Source organism: Myxocyprinus asiaticus, chromosome 27 (assembly GCF_019703515.2).
Source record: "Myxocyprinus asiaticus isolate MX2 ecotype Aquarium Trade chromosome 27, UBuf_Myxa_2, whole genome shotgun sequence".
In the NCBI taxonomy this organism is placed as follows: Eukaryota; Metazoa; Chordata; class Actinopteri; order Cypriniformes; family Catostomidae; genus Myxocyprinus; species Myxocyprinus asiaticus.
In genome coordinates this window covers 37,340,880-37,367,632 of record NC_059370.1, presented here as the reverse complement: position 1 = coordinate 37,367,632, position 26,753 = coordinate 37,340,880, and the positions used below count along the sequence as shown (strand labels likewise).

The 26,753-nt window shown below is 37.4% G+C and overlaps 1 protein-coding gene across 1 annotated transcript; it reads left to right on the top strand.

The window, feature by feature from the left end:
- The first annotated feature begins 981 nt into the window (after positions 1-981).
- On the top strand, positions 982-24,507 carry LOC127417725 (fragile X messenger ribonucleoprotein 1 homolog A-like). Its single transcript, XM_051657908.1, has 15 exons — positions 982-1,244; positions 2,177-2,229; positions 2,357-2,450; positions 2,533-2,604; positions 3,468-3,616; positions 3,774-3,867; positions 3,961-4,077; positions 6,849-7,019; positions 7,572-7,650; positions 7,759-7,871; positions 8,263-8,349; positions 8,626-8,824; positions 20,618-20,803; positions 21,032-21,111; positions 21,841-24,507. The coding sequence occupies exons 1-15, from the start codon at positions 1,194-1,196 to the stop codon at positions 22,006-22,008; spliced, it is 1,713 nt and encodes a 570-aa protein (XP_051513868.1). The 5' UTR covers positions 982-1,193; the 3' UTR covers positions 22,009-24,507.
- The last annotated feature ends 2,246 nt before the right edge of the window (positions 24,508-26,753 follow it).

Genomic DNA, 26,753 nt, shown 5'->3' with positions numbered 1-26,753 from the left:
ATGAGTTATTTTACAGCCCAATTTATTGGGTAAATGGGCAACCCAATAAATTGGGTTAAGATAACCCAACTAGGGGGTTGGTGCTATATCAACCCACCACTGGGTTAGCTATTGGGTTACTTTTAACCCAACTGTTTTAAGTGAGTAGATCAGTGTTATTTAGATCCACTAAAAAAAAAAAAAAAAAAAAAAAAAGAAGAAAAGAAAAAGGCTGAAGGCAACAGTGACTTACATTTGTTTATTTTTCACATTTGTTTACTTGCACACTTAAATATTTGGTTCTAAGTGATTATGTGAAAAAACATTCCTGTTTTTTTTTTTTTTTTACATAAATGAACAATTGTGAGAATGACTTAGTCTTTGAAGTAGTCTGTTAAAATGAGTTGAAAATGATATAAAATGGCAATAATGATAATGTCCTAAATTATTAATTCATGTTAATTATAGGCCAAATTAAACATATCATTATTTTTGTTACTGTAATATTTTTAAATAACATTTTTGGAAAGAAAACTATGTTTTCTGTTCTCTGCCATTTAATACATATATAAATAAATAAATATAAATATATATATAAGATTTATTTATTTATTTATTTATTTATTATTATTATTATTATTATTATTATTTTATTTTATTTTATTTTATTTTATTTTATTTTATTTTATTTATTTATTTTGGTTTGGCCAGTGAAAATGTTGCCAGGTGAAGTAAAAATCTGACCTACTGACCAAACTTGCCATCAGGAAAAAAAATAAAATAAAATAAAAAAAAAAATTAAAAAACAAAAATAAAAAATCTGCATTGCTAAATTCTGAAAATAAATAAATAAATAAATAAATAAATAAATAAATGCTTAAATTGTCAAAGTTTTCTTTATTATTGAGCAGAAGAAGCGAAGCCGATGCGCGTCACGTGACGGGGGCGTGTCAATCCATGACTGAACGGAAGCGGATCCGTGTCACGTGACGGGGGGAACTAATGAGGCTCTTGTGTGTTTACATAAATGCAACGGCAGCTGCTACACAGCGTCCACACATCAATGTTTCGCTTTCATTTCCTTGAAAACAAACACGACTATCGGTGCACACGCTCGTAAACGATTACGTCCGGACAGAATACTGCTGCTCTGTGTAAAAGAAAGCTCGAGTTGACTGCAGCTGTGATCAGTTTTGTATTAGATTACTGGCGTCATGGACGAGCTCGCGGTGGAAGTCCGAGGCGCGAGCGGAGCTTTCTATAAGGTGCGGGTCACATCTCATATTATACGCCTCCTGTATATGCATGACTATGCGGAAGATTCAAATTTCGATGGAAAAATACGATTCAATACGCCATGTACGCAGATCTTCATGCGTTGTGGTGCGCTAGGCCCAGTCTGCCTTATTACACCAGGCCTCTTCGCCTTATGTATGCGAGATAAGACGTAATAGGCTTTAAAGATGCATTGCAATCATCTGATATCTTGTATATTATTAATGCATTCTTGACACCAGTATCTGTCAGTGTTATGGCTTGGTTCTACTGGGTCTGTGCATGATAGTGAGTCCCCCTGATAGTGATTATTGGTGACAAATGTGCTAAAAATTGCATTATTATATCATCTCTTTGTATTATGAGGATTATTAGGGAGTATTGAAAGCACTGTAACTTAAAGACTACATGTAAAATGCACGAATAGCAATGTGTATGTAACTAGAATCCCAATGATTAAAACATCATTACTGCTTAATAGTTTTTAACTGTATGATTAGTTATATATTTAAGGGTAGTTGAGGCAAAACGTGTCCATATTTATCAACGTCAAGATTTTAGGGTAAAATGTATTCAATGTACTATAAGGAAAAGTTTATATTTTAGGCTTTCACCTTACCATTTTAAGCACCTTTTCTGCCTTCACTAGTTCATTTTAAATGACTCTGCATTTTGACAAATGAATTAGGTCATAAAAGCTGCATGCATTAGGCTGTTATAAAATGAGCAAAATGGTTTTAGATGGAGTATAGAATGTCACACCGCAGGACTACCCAATAGCTGTTTTTCTAAACCAACAATTGCAGTGTTTTTCCTTTTAAATTCTGAAGATACATGGAATCTAGATTCTCCGGATAGGCAGCTTACTAGTTTTTGAGACAGAGCCAATTAAATAATAATGAGTTATTACTTCCTCTTACAGGCTCTTATTAAGGATGTTCATGAAAGCACGGTCACAGTGTCTTTTGAGAACAAGTGAGTACCAACTTCAGCAAACAAATGCATGTTTACGGTGTCACATTTTCTTACGTAATATTATGGATTATGTAAAAAATAAACAAAAATGTGTTTACTTCAAAGCATTCTTTATTTCAATTCATAGTTGGCAACCAGAGCGACAGATTCCTTTCCACGATGTTCGGTTTCCACCTCCAACTGGATTTCAGAAAGAGATAAATGAGAGTGATGAAGTGGAGGTATGGCCTATCAGAGGTTGCCCAAATATCAAACAAATATTTCATTTCTGTAAAGTGTTTATTATGTACATCTGTTCCACAGGTGTACTCCAGGGCCAATGATAAGGAGCCATGTGGATGGTGGCTAGCCAAAGTTCGAATGGTGAAAGGAGAGGTGAGCAGTTTGGTAACCAGGGCCATGTCTAAAGAAAGCCATCAGACAGACCAACAATTGGACCTTTCTATTAAAGAATAGTAAATGCTTCCCATGGCGTTTGTTGTTGATGGCAAAGACCTGAAATTCTATGTTATTTTGGCACAAATTCATCTGTCACTTGGTAGTAGCTAGCTGAATTAAGGTACGGTCACTACAATTCATGCTCCACTGACTCCCATTCATACGCATCCAAACGCGGGAGACCGGAAATGCAAGCTCATTTGAAGAGACATCGCATTTTGCTGTGGGCGAAAGTTCAGGTTTTTGGTGAACTCTGACCTGCGAATCTGTTTGACGTGAAGACGCATGACCAATAGTAGATCGAAACGTCACGCGCTGAACTCGGCTCAGTGCAAAGGATACATATTTCAAAGCTGCATGTTTTTATTGTTGCAGGAAAGAGAGCAGATTGTATATTTTAACATTTTGTATATTTATTTTTTTATTTTTTATTATTTAAACCAGAAGTCTCTCGCGTGACAATATTCTGGTCTGTTGCGTTGTCCGAAAAATGTTTGCATGCTTAAAGTGTAGTGTGACCGCCGCTTTAGGCAACATGGAATTGTTGTATGACATGCCCCCATCCTTGAAAACTAATAATACAAAAATAAATATCAATAAATTTTGTTTTTATGGGTGTTTTTATTGACATTTTTATGCTAAAAAGGTTAGGACATTGTTGTGTCGCCACTTGATGTCTGAAGTACAATCTGAGTCCTAAAGCACTACTATAGAGAATATTTGTATGCTAGAATGAAGATGTATGCAGAATTATATATATTTTGTTTTAATGAAAATGTAATTTCTTTTCCTTCTCCCAGTTTTATGTCATAGAATATGCAACCTGTGATGCGACGCTAAATGAAATAGTCACATTAGAGAGGCTACGACCTGTGAACCCCAACAAACCAGCTTCAAAGAACACCTTTCTCAAAACCAGACTAGACATTCCAGAAGACCTTAGACAAATGTAAGTAGCCAGGTATTGAAACGCTTCATGGAGTTGTTAAATCAAATGTTTTATTTTTGTTCTTGCAACTTCTCAGCTGATATTCTACCATACAAATGTGTCTCTGTGTGTTTGTGTTTTACAATAACTTAGCCAGTATCTTTTGATTGTTTCATAGGTGTGCGAAGGACTCCGCTCATAAAGATTTTAAAAAAGCGATTGGAGCTCTTTACGTCACTTACGACGCTGACGAAAAGCAGCTGGTTATTTTGGTAGGTGGCAGTGTTTTAAATCAGTTTGAGGACTAATGTACGCTTGGGTTGTTAAGTTTCATGAATCGGATAATTGTCTTTTTTTATTTTCAGTCCATTAATGAGGTTACAGCAAAACGAATATCTATGTTGAGTGACATGCACTTCAGGAGTCTGCGTACAAAGCTGACGCTGATGCTGCGGAATGAAGAAGCAACCAGGCAACTGGAGGTACGGTTGTAGACACCCCTGGCGTTTAGTGTCAAGTTCACCCCACTTATTTATAACTAGCCAGCAAAGACTTTATTAATGCTTTCTAACAGTCTTAAAGGGATAATTCACCCAAAAATGAAAATCCTTTCTTTATTACTCACACTCGTGTTGCTCCAAATGACTTTATTTCTGTGGAACACAAAAGGAAATGTTAGGAGGAATGACAGCCTCAGTCATCATTGACTGATTAAATAAAAAAAAAAAAAGATGCAATTAAATTGAATGGTGACTGAAGGCCACAGCACACTTACAGAAGTTCTCCTTCATTCATTGTGTAGAGGTAAAAAGAAGTTCGAAACAGCTGAGCAACAACATAATGTTTGGGAACATTCAGACAACATCCACACCGCTGGGGGAGGTGTTTAGAGAAACATTTGAATATGAGGACCCTGAAGACTACATTTAAAACATCAGCTAATATGATGTTAAAGGGGTCATGAAATGGAAAATCAAATTTTCCTTGATATTTAGACATACACTCACCGACCACTTTATTATGTACACCTAGTTATTCTTGCACTGCTGCTACACGATTGGCTGATTAGATCGCATGAATAAGTAGGTGTACGTAATAAAGTGGTCGGTGAGTGTATAAGAGGTAACTACTATAAAAACATACTATAAATTTCAGAACACAAAACTTCTTCCCCAGTCTAAAAAGAGCATTTATAGTTCCCACCTGTTTGAAAAGTTTGTGATGTCACGAGACATTTCTCAGTTGTATTTACACACCCCACAACATGTCATCGCACCCTAACCCTACACTGATGTCTTTGACCGTTGTCATGTTTATCACGCTGCTTTTAAAAGACGTAGTGTCAAGTTACAATTCAGAAACGGAGATGCCATTCAGTTTCATTCAGCTACTCTGCTTGCTGTTCTTGCGCCCATCTGCGCTATTTTTAATTGTTGGTGCGTGTAAACAAGTATTAGCTGGACGTCTTTGACCGTTTGGATGCATTTCTGCCAATCCGCACCTCAGTGCGCCTATGTGTGAGCATCTTGATTTACTGTGCTATGGACTGTTTATGTGCGAATATCAGCGTGGACTGCTTGTGAACCAGTCATAATATGATTCAAGTGTTGCAAAGGAACTGTTATTGAAGAATAATGGAGCAGTTAAAAACACTTGGACTTGACTGCAAAAACTTGAGTGAACTCTTTCATTCTTGAATATTTCATATGTCATGACTGTTTGATAGTTATGGTGCTTAATCTAATGTGCTTGAATGAGCAGTGTAATATATACGGTTGCAATGTTTTGGATGTGCATTGTGTAAACCCTGAAATTTAGTTTTATAATGTTGTGGAGAGCTTGTTTATTCTCTTCTGATTGAGTTTCAAATATGGCAGAATTTGAGGGGCTGGACGATGTTAGCCAATCAGAACAGTGGGCGTTTACTTTGAAGTTTAAAGAAGCGTTTGAGACAGAGGTCCAGAAATGGTGTGGAAAATGATCATTTATTATTAAACTATGACAGTTTTGGTGCAAAAAACTTTACTGACATTATCAGTAGACCCTAAAATTATTAAAAAAAAATAGCATTTTATTACCCTTTTAAAATGTGTCATCAATTCCTTTTTCTATGAGTAGAATGCACACAAGATAAGTAAAATATGGTGTTTTAACCACTCGATGATGATTTAAAGTATTATATATGCAGTAGATAATGTGTAATTTGTAATGTTTACCTTTTGCATTCATGGTGCTAACATAGGCTATACGCTGTCATAATATGTGCCAATTACACTCTGTTATTGTAATTTATGATGACTGATACTACTGCAATGATGGGTGTATAAAAGAGTGTTAAGGGAAGGAATATAGAAAAAAGAATGATGATGGGCATATCGTTCTTTGGGTAGATGTGTGAAATGAATGGCTTTTCGTTGCAGATGGCACATGAGTGAATGGGCACTTAAGAGTATTTAAATATATTTGATTCCTCTTGTTGATTGATTAAACAAAGAAATTGCATGACATGTCCTTGGAAAATGTCTCTACGTGAACGATTGTACGGATGCAAGTAAATTTGTACCAGCTACCTAATAACTCTGCACACCGGTAGTCCAGGCCACACCTCCCAATGACATGGACCAATGGCAGTAAGAATGTGTTTAGCAGCCGGTAAGAAGTTTTCCTGTAAGTTCGCGCTGGCGAGCTGTTACGGACCACTGAAACTAACTCAAACACTTTCATTTGGGCCAATTTCTTTTCTAAATTACGTCACTCGTTCGTTCTTCTATTTAATTGGAAGTGTGCTGGGGCCTTGAGTTTAACATACCGCCTAACTTCTCCTTATCAAAGATTGAATATCATATGGATAAAAACATGAGGTTGAGAAAATAGTGACAGAACTTAATTTATGAGTGAACTTGAACTATATCAATATTATTTCTCTAATGGCATTGAATAATAATAAAAAAAAAACTGTCAGCAATATCATAGCTTCACTGGTTGATTTCTTACTGAATGTCAGGTATCACATTACTGGACACAAATACATGGTGTGTCACAGACAGTCTATATTTAACAGGTGCAAATGGGTATTACTTTATCATACAAGCAAATGCACAGCTGTTGTGTATTCATGTTTAGGCAGAATTTGATACTCTGATGTGCAAAACTCTATTTACAGATGCATAGGCAGCTTGTATGTATTGTTTAAGCTCTTGAAAATGTGACCGTTTTTACCGATATTGATAATCATCCCATTTTTGTCTCCCAGAGCTCTCGCCAACTGGCCTCAAGGTTCCACGAGCAGTTTGTGGTTCGAGATGATCTCATGGGTCTGGCTATAGGCACCCATGGGGCAAACATCCAGCAAGCCCGAAAGATTCCAGGAGTCACCACCATAGATCTAGATGAGGAGACGTGCACGTTTCACATTTATGGAGAGGTAACCAGACAGCTGAAGTTACAGCCAGTGTCTCTTGTCACGTTCACCCACTCATTTACAACTAGTCAGAAAAGATTGCACTAACAGCTTATATACTGTAGATATTATGTATTACAGTTTTTATAGATTACTCTGTTTAGCCCAAATACCAGGTCAAGGCCTGGATAAGTCATGGAATTTAGTTCAAGCTTAAAGTCTTAGAAAATATATGGAAATTTCTGTAGTGAATATTCTTCTGGATATGCTCAGAAATTGCTCTTTGTGAATCTCTTTTCAAGGATTTAAAAAAATCCTTAATTGAAAATCATGAATGACTGGAAGAGTCAAGGTGCAGGAATTTTAATTGATGCACTCTGCTTGACAGCAGTGAACACACTTGGAAACCAAATTGAGTCAAGTAGTACCGACAATGTAGAAAGACTGGTATAGTAATTTTTTTTTTAAGTATCAACTTTAAAGTACCAGTACTTTTGATATCACAAGTGGGAATATGTAAGCCCAAAACACAAATGTTTAAGACGATTTGACATTTGTGATTTGTTTGAATTCTAGGACCAGGAAGCAGTACGGAAGGCCAGGAGCTACCTGGAATTTTCTGAAGATGTTATAAAAGTTCCTAAAAATTTAGTCGGTAAGTACAAATAAAATGAACCGCATTCTCCTTCATGGACTGAATCTCCTTTCCTGCACCATGATGTTTAAAACTAGTCATTAAATGATTTTCTCCCCCGTCCTACAGGCAAAGTCATTGGCAAGAGTGGTAAGCTGATTCAAGAGGTTGTGGATAAATCAGGAGTCGTCAGAGTTCGAGTGGAACCAGAAAATGATAAAATGCCGTCTCCATTAGAGGAGGTCCGTGTGTGTTTGTGTGGCTCAATACAGCCACTGTTGTATTTATGGGTGGCAGAAGTGTAGATGCTGGGGAAATGCATTAATTTATAGTAATTAAAGTGGAATGTATTGCAGCCCACTAATCATTGTAGACTGTAGAGGAATGCTTATTACAGAATATTGTAATCCCATCTAGATGCATTAAGAATGACGAAGCAAAACTATAGCTTTATATTTAACTGCTTTCTATTCAATGAAGGAAGACATTATATAATTGTGTCATACTAATATTATAGAATTTGCCCAGATCCCTCTTTGTGGTGTTGACATAAATGTAAAACTTTCAATTAATTCAGTTAATTGCCTTCTTTATTTACTCAAACTATAATTTGTACTGGTATTGCACCTCCAGGGAATGGTGCCATTTGTGTTTGTGGGGACGAAGGAAAGCATTTCAAACGCCCGCATTCTTCTGGATTATCATCTGAATTATCTAAAGGTAGCAATTACTTTTTCTTCTCCTTGTTTCTTCTTGTCGATGTGTACTTGCAGTGCACATCAAATAAAGTCATGAATGCAGCAATTAAAGAGCGAGTTTTCATTTATTGGGTGAATTGTAATCATTTATTCACCCCTATGTCTTTCCAAATCCATATGACTTTCTTCCGTGGAACACAAAAGGAGATATTTTGCGAAGTTTGCAGCTGCTCTTTTCCATACAAAGAGTAGCGAATAGTGACTTTTGGACTGTTGATTATAATTGTTTGATGTTCAGGAGGTAGACCAGCTGCGGATGGAGAGACTTCAGATCGATGAGCAGCTCAGACAGATCGGTGGAGGACCCAGAGGTCTGCCAGGACGGCCTGAGAAAGAGAAACCTTTCATCGCTGATAATGGAATGGGCCCATCGCGAGGTGGTGTCAAACCCTTTGGTCGTGGAGGGAGAGGGAGGCGGGGCCCAACACTGGCATCTGGTATGGTTGACCCAAAATGACAGAAATATACAGTGGCCCAAAAAAGTATATGGACACTGAAGCCACTATTTAAAAACATATATACAGTATAAATGTAATTGAAATAGATGCCAAAATATCAAAGCATGTGACAACTGTAAACAAATGATGCTTGAACTTTTCTTCAACTTCAGTCTGAGCCATTTTTACAATTACTTGTAACCAATTGGTCTCAAAGTGATTTATTGTGGCTATATGTAGTAAGCTTTCCTCTAGTTCACACAGATGTCCTGGTAGAGTAACGACATGTGTAGTTCATAACATAAACTGTGGACATTTTCCACTGACGTTGACAACCAAATCTGTTAAATGTCACTTGGTTTGGTACTTTGCTATCTAATGCAATGACATTTAAAAGTCTTGCTTAAATATCCAAATACATTTTGGGGGGTGTTGTGTGTGTGTGTGTGTGTGTGTGTGTGTGTGTGTGTGTGTGTGTGTGAATATATATATATATATATATATTAGTATTATATCAGTCATCGACGACCACCCTACTCCATATACAACCCCAATTTTGAAGTTGGGACAGTATGGAAAATGCTAATAAATACAACAATTTGTAAATTCTATTCACCCTGTGCTATACTGAAAGCACTACACATTGATGTTTTACTTTGTGAATGTAATATGTGGGGGTGTGTGTGTGTGTGATTTTTTTTATATATATATATATATATATAATCACACACACACATACATGCATACATAGTTGAAGTCAGAAGTTTGCATACACCTTAGCCAAATGCATTTAAACTCAGTTTTTCACAATTCCTGACATTTATTCGTCGAAAATATTCCCTGTCTTAGGTCAGTTAGCATCACTATTTTAAGAATGTGAAATGTCAGAATAATAGTAGAGAGAATTATTTATTTCAGATTTTTATTTCATCACATTCCGAGTGGGTCAGAAGTTTACATACAGTTTGTTAGTATTTGGTAGCATTGCCTTTAAATTGTTTAAATTGGGTCAAACATTTTAGGTAGCCTTCCACAAGCTTCTCACAATAAGTTGCTGGAATTTTGGCCCATTCCTCCAGACAGAACTGGTTTGTAGGCCTCCTTGCTCGCCGCACATGCTTTTTCAGTTCTGCCCACAAATTCGGATTGAGGTCAGGGCTTTGTGATGGCCAATCTAATACCTTTACTTTGTCCTTAAGCCATTTTGCAACAACTTTGGAGGTATGCTTGGGGTCATTGTCCATTTGGTAGACCCATTTGCGACCAAGCTTTAACTTCCTGGCTGATGTCTTGATGTTGCTCCAGTATATCCACATAATTTTCCTTGCTCATGATCCCATCTATTTTGTGAAGTGCACCAGTCCCTCCTGCAGCAAAGCACCCCCACAACATGATGCTGCCACCCCCATGCTTCACGGTTGGGATGGTGATCTTCAGCTTGCAAGCCTCACCCTTTTTCCTCCAAACATAATGATGGTCATTATGGCCAAACAGTTAAATTTGTTTCATCAGACCAGAGGATATATAAAAGTAAGATCTTTGTCTCCATGTGCACTTGCAAACTGTAGTCTGGCTTTTCTATGGTGGTTTTGGAGCAGTGGCTTCTTCCTTGCTGAGCAGTGTTTCAGGTTATGTTGATATAGGACTTGTTTACTGTGGGTATAGATACTTGTCTACCTGTTTCCTTCAGCATCTTCACAAGGTCCTTTGCTGTTGTTCTGGCAATGATTTGCACTTTTCGCACCAAACTACGTTTATCTCTAGGAGACAGAATGTGACTCCTTCCTGAGCGGTATGATGGCTGCGTGGTCCCATGGTGTTTATACTTGCGTACTATTGTTTGTACAGATGAACGTGGTACCTTCAGGCATATGGATATTGCTCCCAAGGATGAACCAGACTTGTGGAGATCCACAATTTGTTTTGAGGTCTTGGCTGATTTCTTTTGATTTTCCCATGATGTCAAGCAAAGAGGCACTGAGTTTGAATGTAGGTCTTAAAATACATCCACAGGTACACCTCAAATTCAGTACACCTCCTATCAGAAGCTAATTGTCTAAAGGCTTGACATCATTTTCTGGAATTTTCCAAGCTGATTAAAGGCACAGTTAACTTGGTGTATGTAAACTTCTGACCAGTGTTGTAGTCAAGACCACCTAAACCGAGACCAAGTCAAGACCAGAGTGTATCGAGACCGAGACAAGACCAAGACTTTGAGGGGTTGAAACCAAGTCGAGACCAAGACCAAGGCAGGACGAGACTGAGTCAAGACCAGACCAGTGTGAGTTCCACACTGCTTGACGCACTTACGATAAAATGTGGAACATGCAAACCATAGGCACTCCTCAAATTGTTCTGAAATTGTCCCATAAAAACACCCACAGAAAACAAATGAAGATTCCTCTTTTATTGCCATATATAGTACTGTGCAAAAGATTTAGGCACTTGTGAAAAATGTTGCATAGTGAGGATGTCTTCAAAAATAATGACATAAATAGTTTTCATTTATCACTTAATGTCATACAAAGTCCAGTAAACTTAAAGTTAAATCAATATTCAGTGTGTATAAACGTTTGCCTTTAAAACAGCACCAATGGACATAGTTTTTCTTGGTTGTTGGCAGACAGGATGTTCCAAGCTTCTTGGAGAATTCGCCACAGTTCTTCTATCTATTTAGGGTGTCTCAATTGCTTCGGTCTCTTTTTGTAATCTCAGACTGACACGATGTTCAGTGGGGGGTTTTGTGGGGGCCATGACATCAGTTGCAGGGCTCCCTCCTATGCTTCTATTCTAATCTTTTCTATTTGCAAAAGTAATGTTTGGGAGTCTAACATTTATATCTCCTTTTGACACTAAAGCTGAAGATATAAATAACTGTCATAAGACAAATGCTTTTGTGAAACATCTTATGTGACTAAGAAATTTGGTGTGTGTGTGAGAACCATGAGAAATGTCTTGATAAATAATCAAAAGGCATTGCAGTGGTGAATTTTATGTGTGAATTTTCCTTTGTTTTCTATGAGCAAACAAATACAAACAAACACTAAGGAGCTGAAATCAACTTAACCATCTTTATTCAACTCTCCTTTTCCAAGCTTTACCATCCACCTAAAACAGTAAAATGTTTGTGCAAGCATCACATCAGGTTTTCTGGATGACTCTAGAAACCATAAGTACAGAATATATCAAACAGTTATTCAGTACTCAACTCTTCACTTTTCTATGTCTTAAACAATATAGTAACTTTCCGAGTTGAATGGAATGCAGCAAGAGGCAGATTGCTAAAGTTAGCTAGCTTTGCTAGCATCACTTACACTTAGCTTAACTTTCTTTATGCTTCCTTTCTAAGTGCTGATAAAAATTTGACGTGGTCCCAGCCATCTCGGTAACATTGCATTACAGAATTTACATACTGCTGTATGTACATACTGTTTTCTTTTGGATGCTTTTTTGCAGATTAATTCTTTGTGGTTTAGGTCAGTGTTTACCAACCTTTTTTCTGCCACGGCACTTAAGATTAAACAATCCCATGGCACACCACTATCCCACATATCCATCATCGATAGTTTTCCTTTTCAAGAACGTGTCCATGTTGTATGTCTGTCTTAGTAGCGTGAACTCGTAATGTTTGAAATTTGGCTATGAAAATAACGCAAGTAACATAGGGATGCTGTATAATGAGGTCACAGATGCCAAGAGCTCTAATTGGATAAAGAAAAACCAATAAATATGTGTCTTGTCCAATTTGTAGATTTGTTCTTGCAAATTAATTCTTGCAACAGCACAGCAAATACATTTTTTTTATTTATTTACTGTATTATCCAGAAATAGTCGCACCTGACTATGTTACACCAGGTCAAAATCGTGGTGTTGTTAGAGAGAAAAAAACACACAAGTTGCACTGACAGAGGTTGGATCCAGCAGGCACTAGGACCTGAGAGCAGCAATCCGGCCTCTATTCACCGGTTCAGATGTCAAACGCGTTCCGTGAAGATTACAGTACCTCAGAATCTACACGTTAAACACTGTGTTTTTGGACTTGTTTAAAGCAGGAGAATTTGCTTTTAGTAATCATATGTAACAGTTTCTCAGTCTTATGTTTCATGAGAGAAACGCAACAAGTAAGCCACATCTGTTCATAACATCTGTAACTCTATGCTGTGCACAAATAAACAGCTTTTAGTCTAAGTAAAACAATACACCTGTTGTATTCTATTCATTCATTCGGTTCACTGACTGAATGTTTTTACTACAAGTGTGATGATGAAGCATCATTTTGTGGGCATGTGAGGAGTTGCGTTTGACAACAGACTAGAGTTTGTTAGAACAATAATGTTGTGATGGACAAAATATTTAAACTGGTTGCATAAAATACTTTGGAAAATATACTGAATTGGCAACTTTAAAACTCTTCTACCTTCTCTATGCCTTTACTAAAATACTGGGGGAAAAAAAACAGTATTTATTTATTTTGAGGAATTTGATAATTTTCCATGGCACACCTCACAATCTTTCACGGCACACTAGTGGGCACAGTGGTTGGGAAACACTGGTTTAGGTAGCCAAATTGTATTACAGAAGTTTTGGCTAACATCTCTCAGACAGCCACAGTTTCTTCTCCTGTCTTCCGCATTCACTTTCTTTGAGTGTGTGAAGGGGGGCGGGAGGGGTGACAGCTGTTAACGGTAACAAAAAGTTCAAATTAGAAATGAGTCAAGTTATTGCTTGCATTTGAAGCAGGAAGTTTTTCATCCAATCACAGTAATGATGTTAACAATTAAATCAGACAATGTACCGGCAATTTAGTGATATCCAGTTGTGGTCTTGATCGGTCTTGAAATAAAATCCTGAGTCCTCTTTGTCTGAGACCGAGACAAGACCGTGTAAAAATGCGGTCGATTCCGAGACTAGACCGAGACCTTCAAAAAGTGGTCTCGAGACCAAGACCGATCTTTAGTACTACAACACTGCTTCTGACCCACTGGAATTGTGATTTATAGTCAATTAAAAGTGAAACAATCTGTCTGTAAACAATTGTTGGAAAAATGACTTGTGTCATGCACAAAGTAGATGTCCTGCACGACTTGCCAAAACTATAGTTTGCTAATATTAAATCTGTGAAGTGGTAAAATAAAAAGCATTTTATTGACTTCAACCTAATTGTATGTAAACATCTGACTTCGTGTGTGTGCACGCACAGTGCCCTGCAAAAGTATTCAGACCCCTGACCAATTATCTCATATTACTGAATTGCAAATGGTGCATTGAAATTTCATTCTGTTTGATATTTTATTTTAGAACACTGGAACTCAATCAGTTATTGTTAGGTGACATTGGTTTTATGTTGGGAAATATATAAAAAAAAAAAAAAAAAAAAATTAAAAAAAAAGAAAAATCTTGCTTGCACAAGTATTCAACCCCTGTGCTGTGGAAGCTGCCAGGTTACACCGATGAAAGAAATTGCCCTAACGAGGACACAATTACTTTAATGATTCACAGGTGGATACCAATGGTAAAGTTGCAATCATATTTTCTGGATAAAAAAAACCCATTGTTGAAGGATCATTGGTCAGGCTGTGAATCTGAATGAAAATGAAGACCAAAGAGCATTCCTCAGAAGTTAGAGATAAAGTAATAAAAATGCATAGATTAGGGAAAGGGTACAGCATAATATCAGAATGTTTGGATATCCCAGTGAGCACAGTTGGATAATAAACGGGAAGTGGAAGCTGCACCACACCACCCAGGCACTGCCAAGAAAAGGCTGTCCCTCAAAACCCAGCGCTTTTAACAAAGAAGAGACTTGTGAGAGAAGCCACAGAGAGGCCAACAATCACTTTGAAGGAGCTACAGAGTTCAGTGGCTAGGAGTGCAGTAATGGTGCACCAGTCAACCATATCAAGAGCACTGCACAACACTGGCCTGTATGGGAGGGTGGCAAGAAAGAAGCCGTTACTCAAAAAGTACCATCTGAAAGCACGTCTGGAGTTTGCTAGAAAGCATATGAGTGACCCAGCTGCGATGTGGGAGAAGGTTTTGTGGTCGGATGAGACCAAGATAGAGCTTTTTGTCCAAAATTCAAAGCGTTATGTGTGGCACAAACCTAACATTTCCTATGCCTCAAGACCCACCATCCCTACAGTGAAGTATGATGGTGGCAGCATCATGCTCTGGGGATGCTTCTCAACAGCAGGGACTGGGCATCTTGTTAGAATTGAAGGAAGAATGGATGTAGCAAAATATAGGGAAATAGTGCAAGAGAACCTGCTTCAGTCTGCTAAAAAACCGAAGCTTGGGAGGAAATTCACCTTTCAGCATGACAATAATCCCAAGCACAAGGCCAAAGCAACATTGGAGTGGCTCAAAAAAATAACAAAAAGATAAATGTCCTACAGTGGCCCAGTCAAAGTACTGATCTCAATCTATTTGAAAACTGCAGTCCACAAACATCGCCCAACCAAATCAAATCACTTTTATCGTCACACAACCGTATACATAAGTGCAATAGTGTGTGAAATTCTTGGGTGCAGTTCCGAGCAACATAGTAGTCGTGACAGTGATGAGACATATACCAATTTACAATAAACATCAGATTAACAACACAATTTAAAATCTAATATACACATACAATAAGGCAGACAACATCCAATACAAAAAACATAAGAATTGTAAACAAACAAAACACTACAATGTTGTGTCGGAGCTCGCAACGCAGCAGCCATACTCGGCGCCATCTTGAGTCTCCTGAACAACCTGGAGCAAATCTGCCGAGAAGAATGGGCCAAAATCACTTTGTCACTGTGTGCAAAGCTGGTACATATGTACCCCAAAAGACTTAAAGCAGTTATTGCAGCAAAAGGTGGCTCGACCAAATATTAATGTGTGGGGGTTGAATACTTATGCAAGCAAGACATTATTTTTTTTGGGAAATATTTTTATGAAAAATAAAAAAAGTCACCTTACAATAATTGAATTTGAGTTTCAGTGTTTTAAATTATCAATCAGAATGAAATTTTAGTGTACCATTTGTAATTCAGTAATATGAGAGAATTGGTCAGGGGTCTGAATACTTTTGCAAGGCACTGTGTGTGTGTGTGTGTGTGTGTGTGTGTGTGTATATATAATTCCAGAAAATGATGTCAAGCCTTTAGACAGTTAGCCAATTAGCTTCTGATAGGAGGTGTACTGAATTGGAGGTGTACCTGTGGATGTATTTTAAGGCCTACCTTCAAACTCAGTGCCTCACGGGAAAATCTAAAGAAATCAGCCAAGACCTCAGAAAACAAATTGTGGATCTCCACAAGTCCGGTTCACCCGGGGGATGTACAAACAATAGTGCGCAAGTATAAATGCCATGGGACCACGCAGCCATCATACTGCTCAGGTAGGAGACTGATTCTGTCTCCTAGAGATGAATGTGTTTTGATGTGAAAAGTGTAAATAAATCCCAGAACAACAGCAAAGGACCTTGTAAAGATACTGGAGGAAATGGGTAGACAAGTATCTTTATCCACAGTAAAACAAGTCCTGTATCGACATAACCTGAAAGGCTGCTCGGCAAGGAAGAAGCCACTGCTCAAAAACCGGCATTAAAAAAAAGCCAGACTATAGTTTGCAAGTGCACATGGGGACAGATCTTTTTGGAGAAATTTCCTTTGGTCTAATGAAGCAAGAATTGAACTGTTTGGCCATAATGACCATTGTTATGTTTGGAGGAAAAAGGGTGAGGCTTGTGAGCCGAAGAACACCATCCCAACTGTGATGCATGGGGGTGGCAGCATCATGTTGTGGGGGTACTTTACTGCAGGAGGGACTGGTGCACTTCACAAAATAGATGGTATCATGAGGAAGGAAAAATATATGGATATATTGAAGCAACATCTCAAGGCATCAGCCAGGAAGTTAAAGCTCAGTCGCAAATGGGTCTTCCAAATGGACAATGAACCCATGCATACCTCAAGTTTGTGGCAAAATGGCTTAAGGACAACAAAGTCAAGGTATTGGAGTGGCCATCACAAAGACCTGACCTCAGTCCGATAGAAAATTTGTGGGCAGAACTGAAAAAGCATGTCTGACCAAGGAGGCCTACAAACCTGACTCAGTTACAGTAGTTATGTCTGGAGGAATGGGCCAAAATTCCAGCAACTTATTGTGATAAGTTTGTGGAAGGCTACCCAAAAAAAGTTTGACCCAAGTTAAACAATATAAAGGCAATGCCACCAAATACTAACAAACTGTATGTAAACTTCTGACCCACTGGGAGTGTGATGAACGAAATAAAAGCTTAAATAAATCATTTTATGTACTATTGTTCTAACATTTCTCATTCTTAAAATAAAGTAGTGATCCTAACTGACCTAAGACAGGGAATGTTTTCTATGATTAAATGTCAGGAATTTTGAGTTTAAATGTATTTGGCTAAGGTGTATGTATACTTCTGACTTTGTGTGTGTGTGTGTATACATTTCGAATCAGATAATTGCAACACGCTCCAAAAAATTGGGACAGTTGAGTGTTGACCACTGTGTAACATTACCGCTTCTAATAACACTTAAGCTTTTGGACACTGAAGACACAAGTTTGCCAAGTAAAACAAGCAGAATTTTCCCCCCCATTCATGCATTATGCAGGTCTTCAGCTGTGCAATTGTACGGGGTCTTCGTTGCCATATTTTGCACTTCATAATGCACCACACTTTCTTAATTGGAGATAGGTCAGGACTGCACGCAAGCCAAACTAGCACCTGCACTCTCTGCTTATGCAGAAATGCACTTGTAATCCGGGCAGTATGTGGTTTGACGTAGTCCTGCTGGAAAACCACTTCTGAATTTGCATGATCTCTTATCCATCAGAAGTCACTGTCTTTAAAAATGGTCTGTAATGGTCGTCACATTTATTTTTATAGCGATTTTCACAGCAGGCATGAAATGATCCTTAACAGAAAATTAATTAATATAATGACAATTAGTTATGTTTAGAACTATTAGTGGTTAAAATTAGTAAACTAAGTGTTGTGGGTCAATGGTTAAACAAAACGATTTTGAATGAACTATGTTTTAGTGATATAGTCCTTGAAGTCATCCCGAATTACACATAGATGCATTGTCCTTTGATTTTGGCAGATGAACGCTTTTGTTAGTGGTTAATTTTCTGTGTAGTTCATTTTTATTATTTATTAGTTTTTTTAAGAGAGTGTTGTCCCTCGTTAGACCAAGTTAATACAGGTATCATTCAGTGTGGAACATCGCAGTCCGGCTGGAAGCTTATGGCAGGTCATTTTTGGTGAAATCCATCCTGAGCCCATGCTTGAGACAGTGGCTCAGGAAAAATCCCATGTCTAAGTTTGCATTAATTCATCCTCTGAGAAGTTCATCTTGGTAGACTGAAGTGAAGTCTGGCTGGTACATGCTGCAGTTGGTCATCACTCAGTGACGGAGTGGAAGTTGGACATCAGGCAGGACCAGAGATGGATCTGGCAGGCTCTGGTAACCTTGGGATATAATCTTGAGATTTAGACAGGGAAAGAAGTAGAATAAAATTAGCATAGATGGCATTCACTTTAAAGAAGGGTTTAAGAATAAGAGAAGTGTTTTCGGTTCCAGCAGACCTGTAACTAAAGCAGCATAACTGTGAAGTGATGGATAAATTAGGTGTATGCCTGGCTGAATAGATAAGTTAGTCTAGACTTAAGCTGAGAGAGTGTGTCTTAGGTCAAACCCTGCTAGGAAAACAATTCCATAGTTTAGGAGCCAAATATGAAAATGATCTCCCTCCTTTTGTGGATTTTGATATTCTCTGTATTGTTAGCAGGCCAGAGTTTTGCGATCGTAGTGAGCGTGATTGGATTATAGTGTGTTAGAAGGTCACTTAAGTACTTTGGAGCTAGACCATTCAAAGCTTTTTAAGTAATTAACAGACAAAACAGGTAGCCAAAGTAACTCAGATGAAATGGGGCTGATATGATCGAATTTCTTGGTTCTAGTTAGCACACTAGCTGCTGCATTTTTAATCAACTGAAGTTTATTTATTAAACCTGCAGGACACCTACCTAGTAATGCATTACAATAATCTAGTCTTGAGGTCATGAACGCATGAATTAGTGTTTCGTCATCTGAAAGAGACAGCATGTGTCATAATTTAGATGGAAGAATGCAGTCCTACAAATATTGGAAATTAGTTTTTCAAAGGTTAGATTGCTATCAAATATAACGCCTACATTTTTTGCTGTTGGAGTTGACATTATGGTACATCCATCAAGAGTCCGATTATATTTGAGGTTTTTGTTCCAATAATTAGTACTTCTGTTTTATTGGAATTGAGTAGAAGGAAATTTCTTGCCATCCACTCTTTGATATCATTTATACATTGTTAATTTGGAAAATTGTGAAATTTCGTCGGGTTTCGAAGAAATATAAAGTTGGGTATCTTCGACATAACAGCAAAAACTAATTCCATGGTTCCTGATAATGTCTCCCAGGGGGAGCATATATAGGGAGAAAAGCAGAGGCCCTAAAACTGATCCCTGTGGCACTCCATACTTTAATTTGATCTGATTGTTCCTCATTTACCCAGACAAAGTGGTAGCAGTCAGAGATGAGACCTAAACCAAGCTAATGCCTGTCCACAAATGCCAGCATAATTCTCAAGCCTATCCAAGAGAATGTCACGATCTATGGTGTCGAAGGCAACACTAAGATCTAAGAGCACTCGGAGAAATGCAGCCGCAATAAGATAAGGCAAGTAATTTTTAACACTGATAAGTGCAGTCTCTGTACTATGATGGGGCCTAAATGCTGACTGAAATTCTTCATGGATATGGATCTATGGATATCATGACATGGGCTCGGGAGTACTTCAGTAAACCTTTGTCAGTCAACACCATTCACCTCTGCATCCACAGATGCAAGTTAAGACTTTACTATGCAAATCAGAAGCCATACATCAACACTGTCCAGAAGCACCACCGACTTCTCTGGGCTCGGTCTCATCAGAGTTGGAAAGTAGAACAGTGGAATCGTGTCTTCTGGTCTGGCGAGTCCACATTTCAAATAGTTTTTGATTAAAAACAGCCATCGTGTTCCCCGGGCCAAAGAGGAAAAGGGTGTCTGTTATGGTATGGGGGTGTGTCAGTGCCCATAGTGTGGGTAACTTGCACATCAGTGAAGGCACCATTAATGCAGAAAAATACATTACATATGAATTTTGGAGAAACCTACTGCCATCCAGATGCTGTCTTTTTCCAGGGACATCCCTGAATTTCCCAGCAGGACAACATCAAACCAAATCCTGCCTAGATTACACATGTATTGCTGCATAAGCAATAACTGTGGGTGCTAGAAAGGCCTGCCTGCAGTCCTGACCTGTTTCCAAAAAAGAGAAAGTGTAACACATTATGAAGTGCACAACATGACACTGAAGGCCTGTACAATTGCACAGCTGAAGACTTCCATAGTGGATGAATGGAGGGAAAATTCCGCTTGCTAAACATAACTTACTTGTGTCTTCAGTGCCCAAATGCGTAATAAGTGTTATTAGAAGAAATGGTGAGGTCACACAGTGGTAAACACTTGACTGTTCCAACTTTTTTGAAGCGTGTTACAGTCATGTGATTTGAAACAGGTGTATATTTTAAAACAACTATTAAATTCACAAGGTAAAACATAAAATAATGTGTTGTAGTGTTTTAATATAGCAACATCATAATATATGACTATAAAAACTATAACTATATTGTGTAACCGTTGAAAATGTGTGTCAAATATCATTTTTCACTAATGATTGTTTTTGTCCTAGGCACGAACTCTGAGGCCTCTAATGCATCAGAGACTGAGTCTGACCACAGAGATGAGCTCAGCGACTGGTCCCTGGCCCCCACAGACGAGGAGTCCATGGGTTACCCCAAAAGGGCCCCAGATGGACGCAAAAGGGGTGGAGGGCCACGGGGCCGTGGAGGGAGAGGAAGAGGGGGAGGATACAAAAGTAATTTTTACCTCTCTGATGGTCCTTAACAATGGTTTAAAAATAAATATATTTATATTTAAAATATTTACAATGCAAATATTTATAATTTTGCTTTTAAGAGCATGTATTTTGTTTTGTTTGTTTGTTTTTTCAATACTACAGAATTAAACATTTGCCCACATTATTGTTGATTTTTTTTTTATTTATTTTTTTTATATTGTCTTTTATAAAATTGTTCTAAATCAGCTGAAGACATGCACTGGAATGAGTCCCGCTCCCGCAGTTCCAGAGACTCCAAACTGAGACCCCAAGAAGATTCGCTGCAGGTATTGTATTACTGACACTTGACAGTTCAATGTTCTCTTACTGACCTTTGCTGTAAGATGGCTTCTCACTTTATGCTGGATAAATGACATCACAACAAAACAAGTTAATATTAATTAATATTTTTCACTTATTGTTCAAGAATTGTCAAAAAAAATAAAATAAAATGTCACCTAGCTAATCCTCTGTTATAGGATTCGTAATTTCACTCTTGAGAACTGATGATACACATCTAAGAATACACATAATAATTAATAAAGAAGGCCATTCTGAAAGCTTGCCTTCATGAAATCTGGATGCTTGTTTTGAGACCAAGCACAATGATATCTTGCCCTTTTTTTTTTTGACGATTGCCTCAGTTTTGCTACTCTTGCAAAAGACGCCTGGAGCCTTTTTTTTTTTTTTTTGTATTGTGAATTGTCAGAGTCATGTGTGCACCACCTGGGGCACTCAACCAGCATAGTTTCAGAACCACTGCCATAGATTGTTACCAGTTATCATAATATTTATTTATTTATTTTTCCATTAGTATTGGTACCAAAGTTATGACGTGTGCTTTAGGCTTTTCGTAAATTTGCTTAAACATAAAAAATGCTTCGAGGGAGTAACTGCAGTACTGTTTTTCAGATTTTGGTAAGATTTATTTTGCAACATTCACATACAATGCTTCATGTATTTAGTTTAAGCATTCATCATTTACTCACTAGTCCAATCATCATGGTGTTCACTAGATCCGCATCGACAGCAATAACGAGAGGAGCATCCACACCAGCCGAGGGTCCCAAGGTCTGGCAGCAGACAGCGGAGGGAACCGACAGAGACCCATAAAGGAAAGAGGGATGAAGAAAGAGAAGCAGGACAGCCCAGACAGCCAAGCTGTTGTGAACGGAATTTCGTAGACAAAAATTGCCCCACCCCTCCCCCTGCCCATTCTCCCACCCAGCTCCACCAATCTTGATGCTTCTTCATTAGAGACACATTAGGCCAAAGAGAACCAGGTCAGTAGGGATGGCGCGAGACATGACATAAAGCACACTTTGTAATTGATCATGGGGTAAAAAGACCAGGTCTCTTGGTGTAAGGTGTGTTGAATTTTGTAGTCTTCATTGATAAGAGAGATCGGTCTCTAAAATCCAAACAGAAGCTACAAGTTTTCTAATTGACTTTCTAAATGACTACATATGAAACTAACAAAAGCTGTGGAAAAATGGATTTAAAAAAAAAAGAAAGAAAAAAAGAATCATAACACAAATTTTCAAATAATTTGTTTTCAATAATGTCCAAAAAAGGGAAAGAAACACTCCAGCACTTGGGCCCAAGTTTATGCCACATTTCATGGCATACATTGTTTCTGCGTGCTTTGTCCTTGATCACTCAAGCCCATTCTGATGTGAGGTTTTTGCCACATCATAAGCAAAAAACAAAGGAGAAAATAAAGAAAAACAACACAAAAAATAACAAAAAGTGTAAAACTTGTTAAAAAAAAAAAATGCTCCTGTCTGATCTGTGCCTTTAACTATTGTGGATGGTATCATAATTTGGATGTTTAAATCAGGGAAGAAGACACAACACCTATCTAACCAACATTTGTTGCAATCCCAGCCGACGATTAAAACTAAGGTGTTTTTTTTTTTCTCTGTGCTGCATGTATTTCACAAACATTTTGTATGTCTGGAAAGATTCCATCAAGTTAGTCGATTTATACTTTCCCATGAATTGTGAGTAGAACAGGTTATTAACCTAACTGAGCTAGATTCCTGCATACGGTATAAATATTTGGAAGTCAAAAGTTGTAATCAGCCACCCTGAGTTGAACACTGATGCTAATTCAATAACAAGTGGCACGAATATGAATTTATTTTTAAATTTAGCATATCTTTACATTTTATAGAACAGATATAAGTGTATATTTAGACGTAGCATTGCAGATTCCTTGGTTTACACTTAGTTTACCTCCCATAATTTCACCTTTACACCTTTTTGTAATAAATGACACAAGGTGAATTAGCTTCTTTTTTGTTGTTGTCACAAACAGGGTGGAAATGCTCTTTATTTTCCATTCATGCTGGCCACAGAAAACTGCCATCTTTGCTGCTGTATTTACAGCATCAGGTGTGAAGCACTTACATCAGAAATCTATAACTTTTGTCTCTGTCCGAACAATGGCTCATCATAGACTGAAAATGTTAATCTGTGGGGTTACATACTGTATATTATGTCATCCATTAGGAGATTGTTGCTGTTCTTTTTAGATTTGAAATTAAATGTGCACTTATGTTTGTGTTACTCTGCAAGTACTTTATAATCTCTAAACCTATAATAAACTAGAATGTGATAAGACTTCCTCGGCAGGTGAATCACATGTATGCTGTCAACAATACTAAACTGAAGTTTAAATGTCTCCGCTAATTTGGAGTCTACTGTACTTTTTTCAGCTGAATTCGCTTCAAGGTAAGATAGAGAATACAATGTTAACTTTTGATATGAAAACCGTTTGTCTTATCTGAATAGTGCTTGTGCATTACACTTTAGTTTACATTTTGAGAAAGACGCGACGCTGTTCTGAACCCACGATTCTTTTTAAACCTACTGTGACCGTAACCATGGTAGTTTTTATGGTTTTATTTGACTGTACAAGAAACCATTCACTTAGTGTCCTTTTTTTCTATTTCTGCTCTCGCTAGTCACCTTGGCAAATAACCAGCTCTACCTGTTAAGCTTATACACCAGTTTCAAAGTGATTTGCTTGGATCAGTGTCCTGTGAAAACTTTTGAAATCAAGATAAATGCAAAACAAAAAATGTGAAAGGTTAGACTTTTTAAACGTAGAAATAACCTGTGACTGGCAGAGGATTTGCAGCTCTGTGGGTTGGGGAAAAAAACAAACCACTTTCTTGTGGCTCCTAAAATTTAGACTTCACTTCAAAATAAGGTGTTTAAATGGTTTATGCTCAGTATTTTTACAACCTGCACGTCCGCGGCGGGTAGTAAACTGGCAAGATGCCGCAGTTCACCGAAGTCTGTTTAAAAAAAAAAAAAAAAAAAAAAAGTGACGTACAGAATCTTTGAAATGTTGCCAAACAGACTTTTTTCTAGTTATTTATTTTTTTTGGAATGTATATGAAATTATGACCAATTTTAAAACCATCTCTTGCACACGTCGTAGGCTATTATGATTTGAAAAAGAACTGAAAGTAAAAAAAAAAAAAAAAAAAATGAAATACTGTAGATACTGAACTGAGGTAGACTGACCTTGTATGTTACTGCACATTGGGTAATAATTTCTTTGTACATAATAGCAGAACAGACTGGGTTTTATGTTGACATTGTTTGGTTATAGTGCAATATATTTTGTATGCAAGCAGTTTCAATAAATAAAGGTTGATCTTCCTCTGCAATCTTAAGTGTTTTTATTCCGCAAAGAGAATTAAAGTTTTACAATTCCATATGTTGTGATAAATCTACCCTTCATTATATACGACAGCAGATTTAAGTAGCCCTCTCTGTTAACATCAGCATGAATCCGCTTTGAGTGCAGCTTTCTTTTCTGCATTGATGTATTTCCTATTGAAACAGGAACTTTTAGGTTGGACATATCGCAGGGATAATTCCATTTCTTTTTTTTTTAAATGCGTATTTAAATGCATATAGATGGCCTTGAAGCTATTATACATGGACTAAAATCCACCAAACTCCGATTTTGATTTCATGGGGGTTTTAAATTGATTTCTCTTTGCTGTAGTAGAGGTAAAAATGTGTTGCTTTATGCATAAGATGATGTCATTTGTCAACTGACATTTTTATGTTATTTGAAGCTGTATGGTCTATCTGTTTTCATTGTTCCACCACTTAAATGCTGTAATGCCAGTTAATCCCTCGTTTTATCACACTTAAAGCATGTTATACTGTATGTTTATATATATATATAATATATAAATATATATAAAGAAACACACATACACACACTGATCAGCCACAACATTAAAACCACCTGCCTAATATTGTGTAGGTCCCCCTCGTGCCACGAAATCCCACATCTAAGAGCAGCATTCTGAGATGCTATTCTTCTCACCACAATTGTACAGAGCGGTTATCTGAGCTACGGTAAACTTTATCAGTTCGAACCAGTCTGGCCATTCTCTGTTGACCTCTCTCATCAACAAGGCATTTCCGTCCACAGAACTGCCACTCACTGTATGTTTTTTGGGTTTTGGTACCATTCGGAGTGGTGTGTGTGTGTATATATCTAGGGATGATTCGAAAGTATTTCTGAGGCAATCAACATTATACTACAAATGCTGTCGATTGAGCTTAACTTGTATGGAACCCGGAATATTCCTTTAATAAAAGTTAGGCCCTTGACAGACCTGTAGCATCCGTTGAATGGATGCTCCATAGAATTCCATTGTCAACACATTTCCTTTGCTTGTTTTTACAAACTGAGTTACAGGTTGAAATGATTTTCCTTTTTTTTTTTTTCTTTTTTTTTTTTTTTTTTAATAGCTGTGTGGTCTTTGTTTCCATTGTTCCACCACTTGGTGGAGCTCTTCCACAGGCTGTGGAACAAAACAACACAATTGTGACATTGCAACAATGCCCTTAAATTATGAATGTTGGCAATCAGTATTTTTAATATAGCAATTGCATATACTGTTGTGTTAACTAGTGTTGATTGATTGTGTTGCAGCTTGTCTGCATTATTTCATAACACTTATTGTGAATTTTGTGATACTCTTTTATATGATGTGAGATTTAATTGCTGTAGGTTTGTGGATCATTCCTCTGGAACCGACTTAAAAATAGACATGTCGATGTTTCCATAACTTTTAAGTGAAGTAAATCGCATTCAGTTATCTCTCCTCAGCTCACCCTTAAATGATTATTCTGGAGTTAAAGGAATGTTCTGGGATCAATACAAGTTAAGCTCAACCGACAGCATTTGTGACATGTGGTTTACAAAAACAAAAATACGTTTGACTCATCCGTAGTGGTTTTTTGGTGGTTGTTTTATTATTATTGCAAAAATTTCCACTAAGGCGCTTACAATGGAAGTGAATAGGGCCAGTCCATAAAATTTTTTATATGAAAGCATCAACATCAGACATATCTAAATTTACATCTTCATTCTATTGATGATGTAACGCCGGTAAACCCTGTAATTGATGAATGCTGTAAAGCCAGTTAATCCCTAATTTTATCACACTTCAATCATGTTAACGTGTATAATGTTTTTTAGTTTAGATTTTTTGTAAACTAGGGACGAGTTGAAATTATTTTTGTGGGAATCCACATTATACTACAAATTCTGTTGATTTGAGCTTAACTTGTATTGAACCGGAACATTCCTTTTAGTACAAGTTAAGCTCTATTGACCAACTGTAGCATCCATTGTATGGATGCTCCATAGAATTCCCTTGTCTACACCTTTCCTTTCCTTGTTTTTACAAATTGAGGTACAAGTTGAAGTGATTTTCGGTTGTAATTGACAGATGCATGCCAGTTGAGCTTGATTTGTAATAAATTATACTCAAAGTCTGACATGTCTTGTATTTATCATAAACAATACAGTATGTGTTTGCTAATTGGTTGCTTTGCAGTTATTAGGGTGCTCTGTGTGCCTCCTGGTTGCATGGTACTTGCTTAC